At 41.9% G+C, this 14821-nt stretch overlaps 1 protein-coding gene across 7 annotated transcripts in view; it reads left to right on the top strand.

Moving 5' to 3' along the window:
* col11a2 (collagen, type XI, alpha 2) overlaps positions 1-14821 on the top strand; it is a 32902-nt gene that overhangs the window by 4753 nt on the left and 13328 nt on the right. The window contains exons 2-16 of one of the 7 annotated variants that reach the window (XM_011617365.2): positions 2973-3134; positions 3730-3940; positions 4073-4235; positions 4436-4558; positions 8162-9310; positions 10799-10918; positions 11987-12202; positions 13099-13152; positions 13350-13391; positions 13634-13696; positions 13796-13870; positions 13983-14069; positions 14321-14377; positions 14489-14542; positions 14692-14745. In XM_011617365.2, coding sequence (XP_011615667.2) covers positions 2973-3134; positions 3730-3940; positions 4073-4235; positions 4436-4558; positions 8162-9310; positions 10799-10918; positions 11987-12202; positions 13099-13152; positions 13350-13391; positions 13634-13696; positions 13796-13870; positions 13983-14069; positions 14321-14377; positions 14489-14542; positions 14692-14745 — 2630 coding nt within the window. Of the gene's footprint in view, positions 1-2972; positions 3135-3729; positions 3941-4072; positions 4236-4435; positions 4559-6445; positions 6560-8161; positions 9311-10798; positions 10919-11986; positions 12203-13098; positions 13153-13349; positions 13392-13633; positions 13697-13795; positions 13871-13982; positions 14070-14320; positions 14378-14488; positions 14543-14691; positions 14746-14821 lie in introns of all 7 variants that reach the window. The other 6 variants (XM_011617369.2, XM_011617370.2, XM_011617366.2 and 3 more) reach the window with 6 other exon arrangements.

The raw sequence follows: 14821 nt of genomic DNA, 5'->3' as shown, positions 1-14821 counted from the left end.
GAAAGTCTGAGAGAGACAATTAACTGAGTCTTATTTAGGAAAGACACAGTAAACAGGGCAGCGATGGCTGGTTGTGGAGCAACTGTGTGTGTGTGCGTGTGTGTGTGTCGGGAGGGGTAGGAGGGCGGGGGAGTGTCCTGGAACAGTTGTGTCGCCTGTCGTCGATGTCATTAAACCATTGTAGCTCCCTCCTGTGGCAACTTTAAGAACTACACCATTACAAATGCGGGTGGAGATTTGAGATATGATGGAGGGATGAACAGCTTAAAAAGTGTGTTTTAAAAAGAGTACTCCACTTGTGTACTGCGTAGAAAGTTTAGAATGCTCCATTTTCAAACAGTGAAACACATTTTATGAACAAGCAGTGCAATTTGTAGGCCTCTGTATTTGCAATATGTGACAATGTCACACATAATTATATTTGCAGTTATACTTAGGAAAGTACAGAAAATATTATAAATTAGAAAAAATACTAATATCAGAATGCTATAGTACCATAGCTGCTATAGCTGCTTGCCAACCCAGTTAGATGACTTTTTAAAAAAAACTGTTTGCTCTATAAGGCTGAAGGGGGTTGCTTCCTGCTAAATGAAAATAAATCCGACAAGTTTTTCTTTAGGTATTAATGAGATGAAGCAAATATTACTGAGACAAAATGAGATTCCGTTCATAACATATAAATAGCTGTGGTATTCAATCATTTACATATTATTGCTGATCATTATGAATAAATTTATGAAATGTTCTGAAATTTGTCTTTTTGATTCCAGTTTGGAGCTGTCAGTTCAAGCTAAGTGTGACTGGACTCACGTGCCTGAAAGGCCTGTTTCCTGTCTTAATGGCAGCGGTGTAATTGACCTGCGTTTACATCAAAGCACAGCAACCATCTGTGAGCACTTATGTATAAAAAGGCCTGACGAGTGAGCAGAAAAAAGAGAGGATGTAAAGAAAGAGCACTTGTGCCCCCTGGCTTACTGTTTTTCTACCTTGTCTAGTTTCATACTTGCCACTCCTCATCTCGTGCGCTACACTGGTGCCGTTTCACCCACGCTGACTGTGTCCCTCTGTGGCACACTGTGTTATTTTTTGGGGTGTGTTTTTGTCCTGACTGTGGTCCTCCAGGCAGGAAGGGCCCCGGCTGCAGACGTGAGCTGCTCCTGCAGCCGCTGGAACAGAGCAGCACATTGTACTGGGTGTACTGGGGGAGCTCAGGCTGCAACCTGAGCCAGTCTTCTGCCATCACTGAACCAGACTGTCTGCTGTCACTCCTGCTCTGTCTGACCTTCATGCTCCCTCATCACTCTTTTCTTCCTCCATCATTATGAGCTTCACATTAATTTTAAGATAGTCAAGATTTTCAGGAGTGTGTGCCTCTTGATGTGTGTTTGTCTTTTTCTATTTGTTTTAGAGGGTTAATGTTGCATGAAAGTGCCACTAACAAATACTTCCTCCCGGCCACTTGTACTGTTCCTCCCTTCCTTCCTCCCTCTCTTCTCCTTCTGCCCCGTTTATTGGCTCTTCCTCCAGTGACATTAATGGGTAGTTGAGACACCGGGTAGTGGCACTGATGCAACATTTACTCTGTAAATCTTACCATCTGAAAGTCATTTGAACTCCAGACACTGGGTGTCACCTAAACACCACTAGCAGTGACTGAATGTTTACAACACACACGGAGAAACATAAATAAAGTTGTGTGTTGTAGATTTTAAATCAAGGAGTCAGATGTCAAATTTTCTAATCTTGCATTCATTGGACAGATGTTAAAGGTTGTCCTTTTTAAAACAAATGGATATTGGATGTCACTGAGTTTGGCAGTAAGGTGCTGTCTTTTTAAAAGTTGTGAGTGACAGTGAGCAGTGCATCGTTGAAAAATGCACATTATCTGAAGGTGTGAGAGCAGAGGTGGGTGGAAACACCTTTCATTTGCTGTTAATAGTCACTTTGATGCTTTGACAGCAGACAGGTAAGTAAAACCTGAGAGGATGTGCAATGTTTTGTTTCTGTGAGTTCATGTGTGTATCTGTGATATAAACTAAGGCTGTGATATCCTCCCATCTTTACACTTCTCCTGTATTTTCCCCCAATTATTAAAAAGGACAATATGTTTCCTTTTTGCACATTTGACTCTCCATATAAACATTATTTGAAAGAGATATGGAACAGTGGTGTGGATGAACACTTTTGTGTAAAATAACACGACAGTCCAGAGAGTCATTGAGAAAATGAAGATTGCAGCCACGTCTTTCAAAGTGCAGGACGCAGATTGACACAGTGCTTTTGAGCAAACAGAGAAACCCCACAGCAGGTGAAGGAAAAGATTGGTTGAACTCTGTGTGTGAAAGTGGAGGCATGTGAGAGCCAATGAAGAGTGTTTCTGTGTTGCTATAGGCTGCAGACTGAACACCTTGTGTGTGTTGTCGACATATTGACTCAGCACAGTTGCGTCAACAGTCACTTGTTTCAGCTGCTCGATAAATGTGAGCAGAGTCGGCAGCTGTGTCCTCGCTGATATTTGAACTGAGTGTTACTGTACCTGCAGCAGAGAGATGTATGCATGTGGCCTGGACTGTGGCCCATTCTGGTTCCAACAGGGCTTCCTTTCTTTGGCTGGGTGTACAGGGGTAGCCATTGTGGACACTGTACCTTCTCCAGCATCACATCAGTGTTTTCAAAGCTATTAAGATTGCTTTGTACATTTTTCCTGAGACACATGGCAAAATTATGCCTCTGTAGCTGCCAAAAATGGCCAGACTGAGCAACAATTTAAAGCAACTTTGCAGGAGCAAGCTTTTAAAGATCCTGGCTTTAATGGGTTTCCAGAAGGTAGAATCAATTACTTTTTTCAGTGACTGCACATTACAATTCAAAATTCAGCTTTTGTTTCAGAGCCTACAGTTCATGCAAACGCAGGTGAGAGTTACCCAAATGTGAGCAATGACCGTTTTCCATCATATGGCTCTCTTCCTCAGACCCAGTTGATGTGTTGAGGGCTCTGCAGGTCCCATCTCTGCCCGAGGGTGTGAAGAAGGTTCCTGGTTTCTGCACATCCCGACGCTCCAGCAGCCCCGATCATGCTTACCGTATTACCAAAAAGGCCCAAATCTCTGCTCCCACCAAGCAGCTCTTCTCAGGTATAGAATCTATAGAATCAGTAAAGGTAGATGAATAGTCATCGTCATTACGTAGCTAATCCTATCGTTGGTTTTATACTTCAGCTATGGTATTATTATTATTATTTCTCAGCAAATAATAGAAAAGAATGAGTTATAACCTGTTAATTATGCCTGTGTTCAATGATGAAGGTTTAAGAAAACAAATCTGAAGCTCTCAACTTGAAATCGAAAGGACTCATGAGCCTTGAGGACGAGGCAACTTTAATACCTTAATATCTGCACCGTAGTTTAGCGATCATTTATCTTAAAGAGCAGTAAGCCACCACAATAGTGGATGGTTATATATGTAAAAGTATTTTAAAACTGAGTTCTCTGCACACCTGTGCTGCTGCTAGACTGCCCACAGGTAATAATGTGTTGCAGGGGCCCAGAGCCAGAACAACTAACATCTGCATTATCATCAGATAACAGAAAGTACCCCTTAAGTGGCTTGAAATTTATTTAACACATCTCTAAAATTCCTTCTCTCCCTCCAGGATAGTGGACAGAGTTTTAAAAACACTATATTCTCTTCTCTAATTTTCTTCCCTCATTTTTTTTTTAAACTATCAAGGTCGATTCCCTGAAAACTTTTCCATCATGGCTCTGGTCAAGGCCCAGGCTGGACTCCAGGCCTTCCTCCTGTCCATCTACAGTGAGCAGGGTATCCAACAGCTGGGCATTGAAATGGGACGTTCACCTGTCTTTCTGTACGAGGACCAGAACGGCAAGCCAGCCCCCGAGGACTACCCACTGTTCAGAGGCGTCAACCTGGCTGATGGCAAGTCAGTAACCAATAAAACCAGTTTGTGACTGGTTTAGGTTATATATTGTGTCTTGTATGCAAGAGTGGTTGGGAATTACATGAGAGTTGAGGAGTGTCATCTCATTGCACATTTCTTCATCTCTTTTTGTAGGTGGCACCGCATTGCTCTCTCTGTCTCAAAGAAGAATGTGACACTGCTGCTGGACTGCAAGAAGAAAATGACCCGACCCCTTCCACGCAGCAACAGCGCAGAGGTCGACACTAACGGCATCACGGTGTTCGGAGCCCGTCTGCTGGATGAGGAGGTTTTCCAGGTGAGGGACAAAGTTAATGTTTTAAGAGATCTTCATTTACCTCCACTTTAATCATCTTCCCAGGAGACATCCACGGGTTCTGAATAGCCGTTTCATTGCTCTCTAAACAACCGTTTATTCAGGCTGTGGATCACCTGCTATTGCACTTCAGGACGTTCCATGAAATTCCATCATAAAGTGGTATTTTTTCCTGCTGATAGGGAGACATCCAGCAGCTGCTGATCGCCTCCAACCCTCAGGCTGCCTATGACTTCTGTGAGCACTACAGCCCTGACTGTGACTCCCCTCTGCCCAAAACACAGGCGCAGGACCCCAACACCTATGTGAGTAAACCACGACATGACTCTCACCTCTCTCTTTAGGAAGGGCGATCTTGAAGTCCTCTGCACTTCATTCGCATGTCTTCTGAAGGTTTCTGAACACAAGTCCAACAGGATAATCACACATTAAACCTGCATTATGCAAACAGATCTCTTCAAAGACGCTATAGGCTCATCTCTAGCTCCAATAAAACAGGGCCCAAAAGACCTGTGGACTCATTTCTTTTTCTGCATGAGGATTGAAAATAATCAGTTCCCCAGATGTAAATTAAGAAGCTGCACTTTAAAATGTTCATGTAGGATTCAGTCAGACATTAATCTGTCATGGAGACTGTCAGCATCTGTAAGTGCATACAGCCTAGTATTCTAGTTTCATTCATGGAATCTGTTGGGGAAAACCTCTGTGTCCACTTAATTCTACTGCCTTTGTTTCATTCTATTTAGGAAAAGTTGTGTTTTGTGACATGACTAGTTAATAAATAGGGTGTCACCACACAAGGCTTTTGAAAATGAAATGGAAGTCCTCAGGCTTCATTTGGGTCTTTTGTCATCAAAGTGCTGCTTCTGTTTCTGTCTCTGTCATCTTTACACCCCATCATCAAGCAGCAGCTGTATCCATCCACTTTCCTCCTCACCTCCCCCCTGTGTGTGTCTCTGAGAACAGATGCTTTATATTCCTTTTCCTACACATCTAAATATGGACACGTGTCATTCTCTCATACCAGAGACACTAATTTCATTTGCAGCAGTGAATTTACCATCACTTGTGCAAGGGAACACAGAAAGGTAGGAGAAAGAGGATGATACAAGCCAAAATGAACCCCCCCACCCCCCAACACCCCTCCCCTTTCCCCCAAATGGACTGAAAGAATAAAAAAGTGATAAAGTCAAACATAAATCAATTCTGATTGGTTTCCGCTGAAATCAAGTTTGACATGAAGATGCCTTTAAGTGGAGCCTCTTTACTTACTGAGACTGGTTGTACATGAAATCTAAGCTTTGCAAGCTCACTTTCATATTGGTTTGCTGATGCTACTATTTGGGAGCTGAGCCATCTCGACCTCAGCTTTATTAAACCAGCAAGAGATTTTCATCATCTCAGAGGTCATTAGGAAGCCTGCATGTGAGATCAGATGATTTAAGGTGTGTCAGTCACTGTGCAGATCTCCAGTTTTTGTCCCAAACCCTGCCATGTTCCTGCTGGTGAAATGCTTTTGAACGAATAGAAATCCCAGTGGTTTTATTCATTGGCTTTGCCAGTTTTGTTTTTAATATTTGATCTTCTCATTCATCAAGGTTGTCTGGAAGGGTCCAATACTTTTATCCTGCCACTAGGGCTTAATCAGATCACATTCATGAGCTGGGTTCTCATGTGCTGTCAGAAAAGAGTCTGGTAGGAGAGCAGCTCAGACTGGTGAAAGCCTGATCGTTTCCACTGTGGACTGGGAAGGTTAATTGGTAACAAGTGAACCAGCATATGCAGGATGCATTAACTCCCAGAGTTTTATTACATCAGTGGCATTTACATGACTATTTGATATCCATTTTCCCACTTAAAGCAAATAATACTGAATATTCACCTTTATAATCTTCTATAATTGTCCATAATTGTGCAGCCTACCCTGTAATCCAGACTCCTGATGAATGGAAGAATAAAAGCTTTGCATTTTATATGATATCTTGCTGTCAATCGCAGTCTATCAAGAAGAGTTTTGTTTTTCTTTTTGCTGCTTAAACCTACCTACTGTCTTGTGTCCACCTCTGCCTTCTTGGATACTCATGTCCCCTGTCTCTTCGTCCTCATGCATTCTTACTTTCCTTCTGTTTGCTAACCCACCCTGCCTCTGTCCTCACCATCCTTCAATCCTTCCAACCCCCTACCTCTCTCAGTACTTTGATGAGGAGCAGGATGACCATGAATACCCTTATTATTATGAGGAAACAACAGGCCGTCCCTCCTCCTCTGCACCCCCCTCTCCCCAACCTGGGGCCCCCAGTCAACAGGTAAAAAGTGAGCAAGAGGGATGAGAAATGCAAGCAGGGTTTGTGGAAGGGAAGGAGAATGAGGGAGAGGCATTGCAACTAATAAAATAAGTAAACTATATGTTAACATGTCAATACAAAAAACAATTCCTGTGTTCCTGTGTCTATATTTTCATTTTTAGTTTGTAATATACCTCTCTCATTCTTCATCACTCCATGTCTCTCTTGTTTTGTACAAGTTTCACATTTTCTTTAAGTCTAATTAATCTCTCACACACTCTGTCACTTATTTCTCACACACTCTGTCACTTATTTATCTTATCACCGATTTTGATACTTTTTGTGAATTTTCTCCTCCTAATGTCATTTATATGTTGTCATATATTTATGTGTTCACATGTGGTTAAGTGGGGGCACTGGGGTGCTGGTGGTGCAGCTGAGTTGGCTTACACACACCCAGAATTTAGTTTTTGTGGTCTCCATCTCCATGAAATTCTCTGGCATCTTTTTTTTCCCACACACATTCTCAATCTTTCTTGAACCAAACCCAAATGAAAAACCTTTTAGCAATTAAAGCGGTGTAGTTTTGTGATGAGGAACTATTTCCTGCATTGTTCTGTAAAAAGGGAGTTTAGAGAGGATACTAATTATTATTATGATCGCATCATCCATTCAGCTACACTTTTGCTCACATATATAATGCATAGCCATTGCACGTATATGCATTGGGTCATTGTTTGCATGCTCTCTTAATCATCCTGGAGCACGTCACTGCATTCACATACTGCACTGACAACATGGGAGCAGAGTGTTCACTCCGATAACATGAATGTCCTTGATTCATTCTGGTGTCCTTGAGCTCCCAAAGCAGTGTAATAGTGCTGTGTGTGAAATGGTGAAGACACAGCTGTGATGGAAAATATCTTGAATTTTTTAAAGAGTTCCGAGAAAGCTACCATTTAATTTGTATTTCCACACACTTACATTTTACTGACTTTTCCTAATATATGTAAGTAGTACTGATTGAAGTCATTCTTTTTTAACTAATATGAATGCTAGCTTAGCAACACTGCATTTTGTGTCTGCTCATTGCATCGTAACGTGTGTGTGTGTGTGTGTGTGTGTGCCTGCGTGCGTGCGTGCGTGTGTGTGTGTGTGTTCAACACCAACTTGACCAGTCACACCCTCAGTGCCTCTGCCACACCACAGGCTTCAGTTTAAAGATGCTGCTTTGTCATTTAATATTGGGAAAGGCATTACTGGAGAGATCAGCAAAACAGAAAAAAAACAAACATGACTTACGTGTCGTTAAATGTTGATGTTATTGAACTATCAGTAACTTGTTCAGCTGTATATTTGCTAACTGTTTTGTCCTTTTTAATCATGTGCTGTATCCAGTAATGCCTGTACAGTCTCAGTAAATCATCCAAGCTTTGGCCATCTTTATGTCATTGTTTCTCAAAACACCCACTCTTGTCTTTCTCTCTTTCTGTCCACCCCTTGTTTGTGCTTTTCACCCCAACCCAACCCTTCTGTTTGTTGTTCCTCCATTTTCTATCTCTCTTTATAAATGTGCACTTTCATATATTAAATATCCCAATAATAAAATATTCTGGAGATCAGAAGAAGCAGCTCAATGGAAAAGGAGCCCCCACTAAATCCACTGCTGTTAAAGCAAAACCTACCCCAGCAAAGCCAGCCAAGTCTGGATCATATAAGCTTGTAGTCAAGTCCCCTATGCCCATCAAAGCAGCAAAGTCTACAGCCAAGCCATTTAAAGGCAGGCCCACTGCAGTAGAGATCCTTCTCTCTAAGATAAACCCAATAACACCATCTAAATCCACAATTTCCTTGATTAAAAATGGCAACGGTAAATCAGCTGCAGCAAAGACAAATGGATTGGCCAAAGCCAACAACAATGGAAATGGAAGAGCAACAGGCGCTAAAGCAAATGGCAATGGCAAAGCTGATTCTAAGCCCATAGCTCAGGCCAGAGTGAGCGGAAATGGCAAAGTTGTAGTGGAGAAAAAAGTCATCATAAATGCCAAATCTTCAGCAGAAAAGAAATCCAGCGGAAATGGAAAAGTCACCATTGTAACCAAGAGTAATGGTGCAGCAGAGAAGAAAACCAGTGGTAGTGGCAAAGCTACCATTGAGGTTAAAGAAATTAAAGTCAAAGTTCATGGAAAACCTGAAAATAAAGTTGCAGGTGAGGCCAAGGCTAACGGCAATGGTAAAATTATCACTGTGGTAGAAAAGAAATTCACCAATGGTGCTGCGAATCGGGCAAAGATTGAAACCACTACAAGAGCAAAGACGGAGAAAGTTATCAAAGTTGAAAAGATAGAAAAGACTACGCTCAGTACAGCTAAATCAGCCACAAAACTAGATGCTTCTAAAGCAGCCAAACCCACAAAAGCCACAAAATCTGATGCTACAACATTAACAAAGGCCACCAAAGCAGCGGCAGCAGCAGGAAAGACCCAAGCAAGGGCAGAGGTCAAAGAAGTCACCCAAGTTAAAACTGTTGTCACCAAAGTCCCTCTGGTCAAAACCACTGTGAGCAAACCAGCGAAGAATGTGGTGGAGAGAGTTACGATGCCCAGGAAAGTAGCCTCGACGTCCATGCCTGTGAGGCCCACTCCACCCAGACCTACGAAACCCAAGATGGCGGTGGACATTAATGTCAAATCCCAGCACAAACCTTTCCCACCATTTGGCAAGACTGCGTTGAGTGGAACTACGAAGAAAGTTACCAACGGTTATCAGCAGGTACAATGGAGAGGGCCCTGTGTGGGCCAGAGTGGCCGCAGTGTATGGCCCATCTGTCCCACTGTTGCCAGGTCTTTCCACCATTCAAGGGGTGCAGCAAAATTTGGATGAATCCCAGCATGTCGTTGAGTGTGGGTGGCAGTGCTGATTTTGATGTACTTCCTGTATGGTGGGCAGTCTGGTCTTCAGAGTGGACGTTGGCTCATACGAAGCTCGGCGCCTTCGCCTCTGTCTATATATCATATGATCTTCATGATCACTTCGACTTCTCCATATGATATGACACAGCGGTGCACACTGAAGCATGGCTAAATGTACGGTTTCATTGTTCTTTACTTCACTTCGCACTCCTACCTTCAAGCTGCTGAAACTGGATCTCAAAACCTGAATACACTGCAGCACCCGACTCGTTCTTTTTGGGGGAAAAGCCTTTTTGGTGCCGATCAAATAAATCAGCATGGATTGTTTTGGCACAGACACCTAAGAAAACACAAATACTATCACACCTTTTAGCGACATCAAGTACACCCCTGTCAGTCTATTATTCTTTTTCTCTGTTTTTTTCCCCTTATACCTGTTTGTCTTTGGTATGAATTTGCCTGAAACAGCCTCACAGAAACTGAAAAACAGTCTCAAATTTTAATTGTTATAGTATTTAATAACTTATTGGCAATAACCGGCTCTCATTTATGGAATGTGCAGACCCGTAAAACAAATGTTCAGTGGCCACACATTTCTGTTCAAAACTCACAATTTGTAAGTGCCGTAGGCTATAATTCAATTCTCTGAACTGTCATATTTTATTTCACCATCATAAAATCCACTGTTCAGCCTAGCAGAACATACTGTGGATGTGTGCTTCACCCTCAGTAGTTATTGTTCCACTGTTCTGTTCATCACTCCATGCTCCATGATGTGATTTACATGTCTGCTCCATACGTTGGGTTAATAAATGAGAGTCATTAATGAGGTTTTAGCTCCCACTTCAGAATCGGGTTTGGATTTGATTTGGACCAATATGTTCTATGAGGCTGTCGGGTCTGTTGGGCCTGTGTCTCTATATTCTGGTCTTGGTTGAGGCTAGACATCCCAAAGCATCTTGTTATGATGTTTTCATGTGTAGGGATGGATAGAGGCTCTAAGTCCAAATTCAATTTGTAAGATTTCTTTGCTTTATCAGCTATAAACTATCAAAATATTACCTAAAAGGAAAGAAATCTCTTGCATATAAAAACTATTTATAGTTTTTGTAATTCTGCAACAACCTGAAATTTCTTTCCTTTTTTAAAAATGGATCTTTTCCAACTTTAAAATGTGGTTTGCCAAGGATTTTGTATTTCCTCCCTGGCAACCACAGTTTTAAGAGGTGTTGCTTTTCAAACGCATCACCACATCCTGTTGAAGCAGACCTCACTCTAACCAGACTTTTCCAATCAAATCTGCTTACTTCCACCCTGTACCCCAATATCTTTCAACCTGACCACTTAGGATGTAGACACTGAATATTCCGAGGCTGGCCACACCCCTACAGAGAGAGATTATTACTATGAGGAGACGGTACCACTGCCAGAGGGTGAGGTGGTTGGGCAAGAGGAACTCGCCGTACAGGTAAAAGAATATGACACACAGTCATTCGGATCGAGAAGAAGTTGTCAGGGATTAAATTGACTTCAGCAAAAGAGCGTTATATCAGTTAGATGTGTGGTGGTGAGCCCAGTCTGTAGTTTAACCAAGTAGATATGCCTTTTGTCTCTCTTTTAACCACCTAATGTTTTATATGTAGTCAAAGGAGAATGCGCTATCATTGTCTGCATCTTTGTGCTGCTCTCCTTTTCTTTAACAACAAGAATCATGTTTTGCTCTCATGTTAAGACACCGCTAACCAGGGCCTGATCTTGACACGACAGCAAAAGTCTTGTGAAAAGGCGTCAGCGTAGGAATAACAGCATTCTTCTTTGAGAGAAAATAACTTAATTACATCAAAGGTGTTATACACTCATGATTGTCATCACTTATTGCAACAATAATCCATACTGTCATTTCCATTTCATCTATAGTAACTTTTTTGTTTACTTGTTTTCTAGTTTCTATGATATATGTTACTATATGATAGGTACTTAATTCACTGTTAAATCATTTTACTATCATTGCTGTTCTCATATAAGATGACATTGCAGCCTAATTACTCTGGATTCATATTTTTTGCATGGTAAGTAAAGTAGACAATAACGTGGTTCATTTTTAATAGCACATAGAAGCAATTTGTTTTCACAAAGTGCTTCATATCAGCTGTGTGTGTTGGAAGGATGCGTATGGGACTTGACAGAGTCTCCCAATTCAGAAACGTCTTCATATTTTATGACACACAAGTTGATTAGCATAAGCTTCAGTGGAAACATGCTGCCATGGCCTCAGTAACAGATCATTATTGATGATAGCAGATGTCTTAATTTTGCCCCTCTGTCACTGCCTATATGAAAGAGGTAAGACTCACTCGTTTGATAAATGCTCCCTCTTCCTCTCCCTCTGTCATTCCGTCCTATGTTTTCTAAATTTCCCAATTTCTTGCCTCAACCTGCTCTGCTTTCACTGTCCACTGCTTGTCTTCTTCTCTTCCTTCTGTCTTATCCTCTCTGCACTGTCTGTTTCACTGTGGCTCTGATGAACCAAATCCAGCCCCAGGTGGAGCCTGTGTTGGAGGGAGAAGAGGTGCATTCGACCAAGGCTGTCGGTGAGGGAGAGGAGGCCTTCACAGAGGAGTATGTGACTGGAGATGTGACCCTTAAGGAATACGACTATTCCTACAGGGACTACAATGAGCCATTAGTGGAGACTGGAGAAGTCGATGCCAACATGGGCCCCGCCCTCTCTGCTGTGACAGACGAGGGAGGCGTAAGTTGCTTTGCTTGGCAGTAAAAAAAGAGCACAAAAGCTGTTTCAAACAACTCTGGGTCTGAGCGTTAGGGTTTATCATGTTTTGAGTCTGCAAGTTGTGAAACTTTTGTCCTATAACTTAGGAGAACCTGATGACAAGGTTCAGGGGTGATTAGAGGACACAATGTCGGTGTTGAATAGATGCCTTTCTGTTTGGAACAGGAGAAGAAGCCAGTTAAATTATCACGAAAAAGACCCAGTATTGGTTGAAACAGTTTTTGTGTGCTGTGTGCAAATTAGGTCGCCAACAGCCATCACCACTGGACGAAGTGGTTGGTATTCCTAACTTGTCGTCACTCGTCATATGTGTCACATACACTGCATAAGAGACATTTGAAGGTGCAGCAGTGATCATTTGCTTCCTCTTTCATTATGGATCTCTTTAATGTCAGTGTATAGCTTCATTTAGAGCTGTTAACCCGGATTATTCCCTATGCCAGGGGTGTCCCCGATCCAGCAGACTTTTCTGTCCTACCTGCTTTTACCAAGGTAACTGGGCTCACAACAGTTACCTGGTAGGACAGAACACCTTGCTGGATCTGGGCCCTTGTAGGACTGGGTTGAACACCCCTGCATAGTGTCTGTGTGAATACATTTTGAGTTGTGGCCCAGCAGTTTGGAGAACCACTGAATCTTTATCACACCTTTATTACGACCAAAGCAGGTTTAGTTTTTTCTCATTTCCACTCTGACATTCCACTGTTTGATGAGGTCAAATGAGTCAGATTTAATGCACTCTCATATGAACACACACTCTTTTTGTGAGTGTTTTTTTTTTTCTTTACCAAAGATGTAATGGCTGCACCTCTGTACTCGTGTTGCTGTCGTGTTGATTACATGTGTGTTTTCCTCAGGCTGGGGTGAGAGGCCAGAAAGGAGAGAAAGGAGAACCTGCTGTTTTGGAGCCTGTAAGTTACTGATTGGTTGCATTAGGTTTTTGTTCATATGATCATATTTTTTAAAAAAAAGAAAATGTCACCAGTTCATCCAAGCTTGTTTCTTTGTTCTTTTGATGCAGAAAATCAAATCTAATTCTTTTCTCATATATAGCTTATTTTTTCATGCTTGATTTAGACTCTGAGTAACATTTGTATCTTGTTTTAAGGGGATGCTGATTGAAGGACCACCAGGACCTGAGGGACCTGCTGTAAGTAAACAATGTTCAAAGTGGACTTGGAAAAAGTCAAAGTTCATGGAAGTGGAAAAAATCCATTCAAATGTTATTTTACTGTATTTGTAATTTTGTCTTACTTTCTAAGGTAGCAATTTTGTCTTTACTCGGCAATTATTGGAGTAAATACCATGATGATATTCCTCTGCAATAGTGACACTGATATTGTTGTGACCTTTATGAGAATTATTTAGCACACTTCCCCTCATCTGTTTTAGGGCCTACCTGGTCCTTCTGGCCCTTCTGGACCTCCTGGCTCTGTGGGTGACCCAGGAGAGAGGGTGCGAACTTTAGTATTTTATGTTTTTGGTTGTATTATTAAATGACCATAACTGCATAGGTTATCTGTTGACACTCATTCCCAACATTTCATTCTGTAGGGCCCTCCTGGTAAGGCTGGTCTTCCTGGAGCTGATGGAGTCCCTGGACCTCCTGGGACCTCTGTTATGCTGCCTGTATGTCACAACTAATTCCAGAAGCTTGACTTTTAAATGGATCTAGATCGTAAACCTGCTGAATCTCTAGTGACATTTATTTAATGTTGATTTGTCCTTTTTCTTCTTGCAGTTCCGTTTTGGTCAGAGTGGAGGAGATAAAGGTCCTGCTGTTTCTGCTCAGGAAGCTCAGGCAGCAGCCATCTTGTCTCAGGCCAGGGTCAGTTAACAAATAGATTTGATCCCTGCAGATAGATTTCTTTAGCCCCAGAGGCTTGACTGTTGCTTTGACCTAAAGAAGACCTTACTGATCACTGAACATTACATTTTCTTTACTATGGGCCCAATAACCTCTATTCTTTCCAAAGTTATATATTACACAAATCTATGCTTGGCTAAAGACTTGTTCCTTTATCTATTCATAACCTACATGTGAAAGCATTTCTGACTACAAGGTGTTGTTGTCATTAGATGGCTCTTAAAGGACCTCCTGGTCCAATGGGATTCACTGGGCGCCCCGGACCCTTGGTATGTAATCATTTATATGGTAATGTAATTGCTTTCATGTATCCGTCCTATATCTGTCAACTATATATTAGAGGCAAATAACTTCACTGATTAGTCTTGGGTCTGTTTTAGGGAAATCCTGGAAGTCCTGGTCTGAAAGGAGAGAGTGGAGACCCTGGACCCCAGGTAAAAACACCTAGAGGAGCAAACTACTTAGATTTTATCTTGTGTGATATACTTTGACATTTACTCAACCCACCCTGTCATTGCAAACCTTCCTTCACGCCACATCTATAGTACAAATATATCCCTAATATTTCTAATTAACTGTTCAGGGCCCGAGGGGATCTCTAGGCTTGATGGGACCTCCAGGCAAATCAGGAAGAAGAGTGAGCATATTATTGTCCTGCTGTGTTTTTAAATTGAGGAGCACAGTACACACATTACTGTTCTTGTATAGATTAT

Source organism: Takifugu rubripes, chromosome 12 (assembly GCF_901000725.2).
Source record: "Takifugu rubripes chromosome 12, fTakRub1.2, whole genome shotgun sequence".
Taxonomy (NCBI): Eukaryota; Metazoa; Chordata; class Actinopteri; order Tetraodontiformes; family Tetraodontidae; genus Takifugu; species Takifugu rubripes.
The sequence above is the reverse complement of the archived record's forward strand: the minus strand, read 5'-3'. Positions and strand labels throughout refer to the sequence as shown.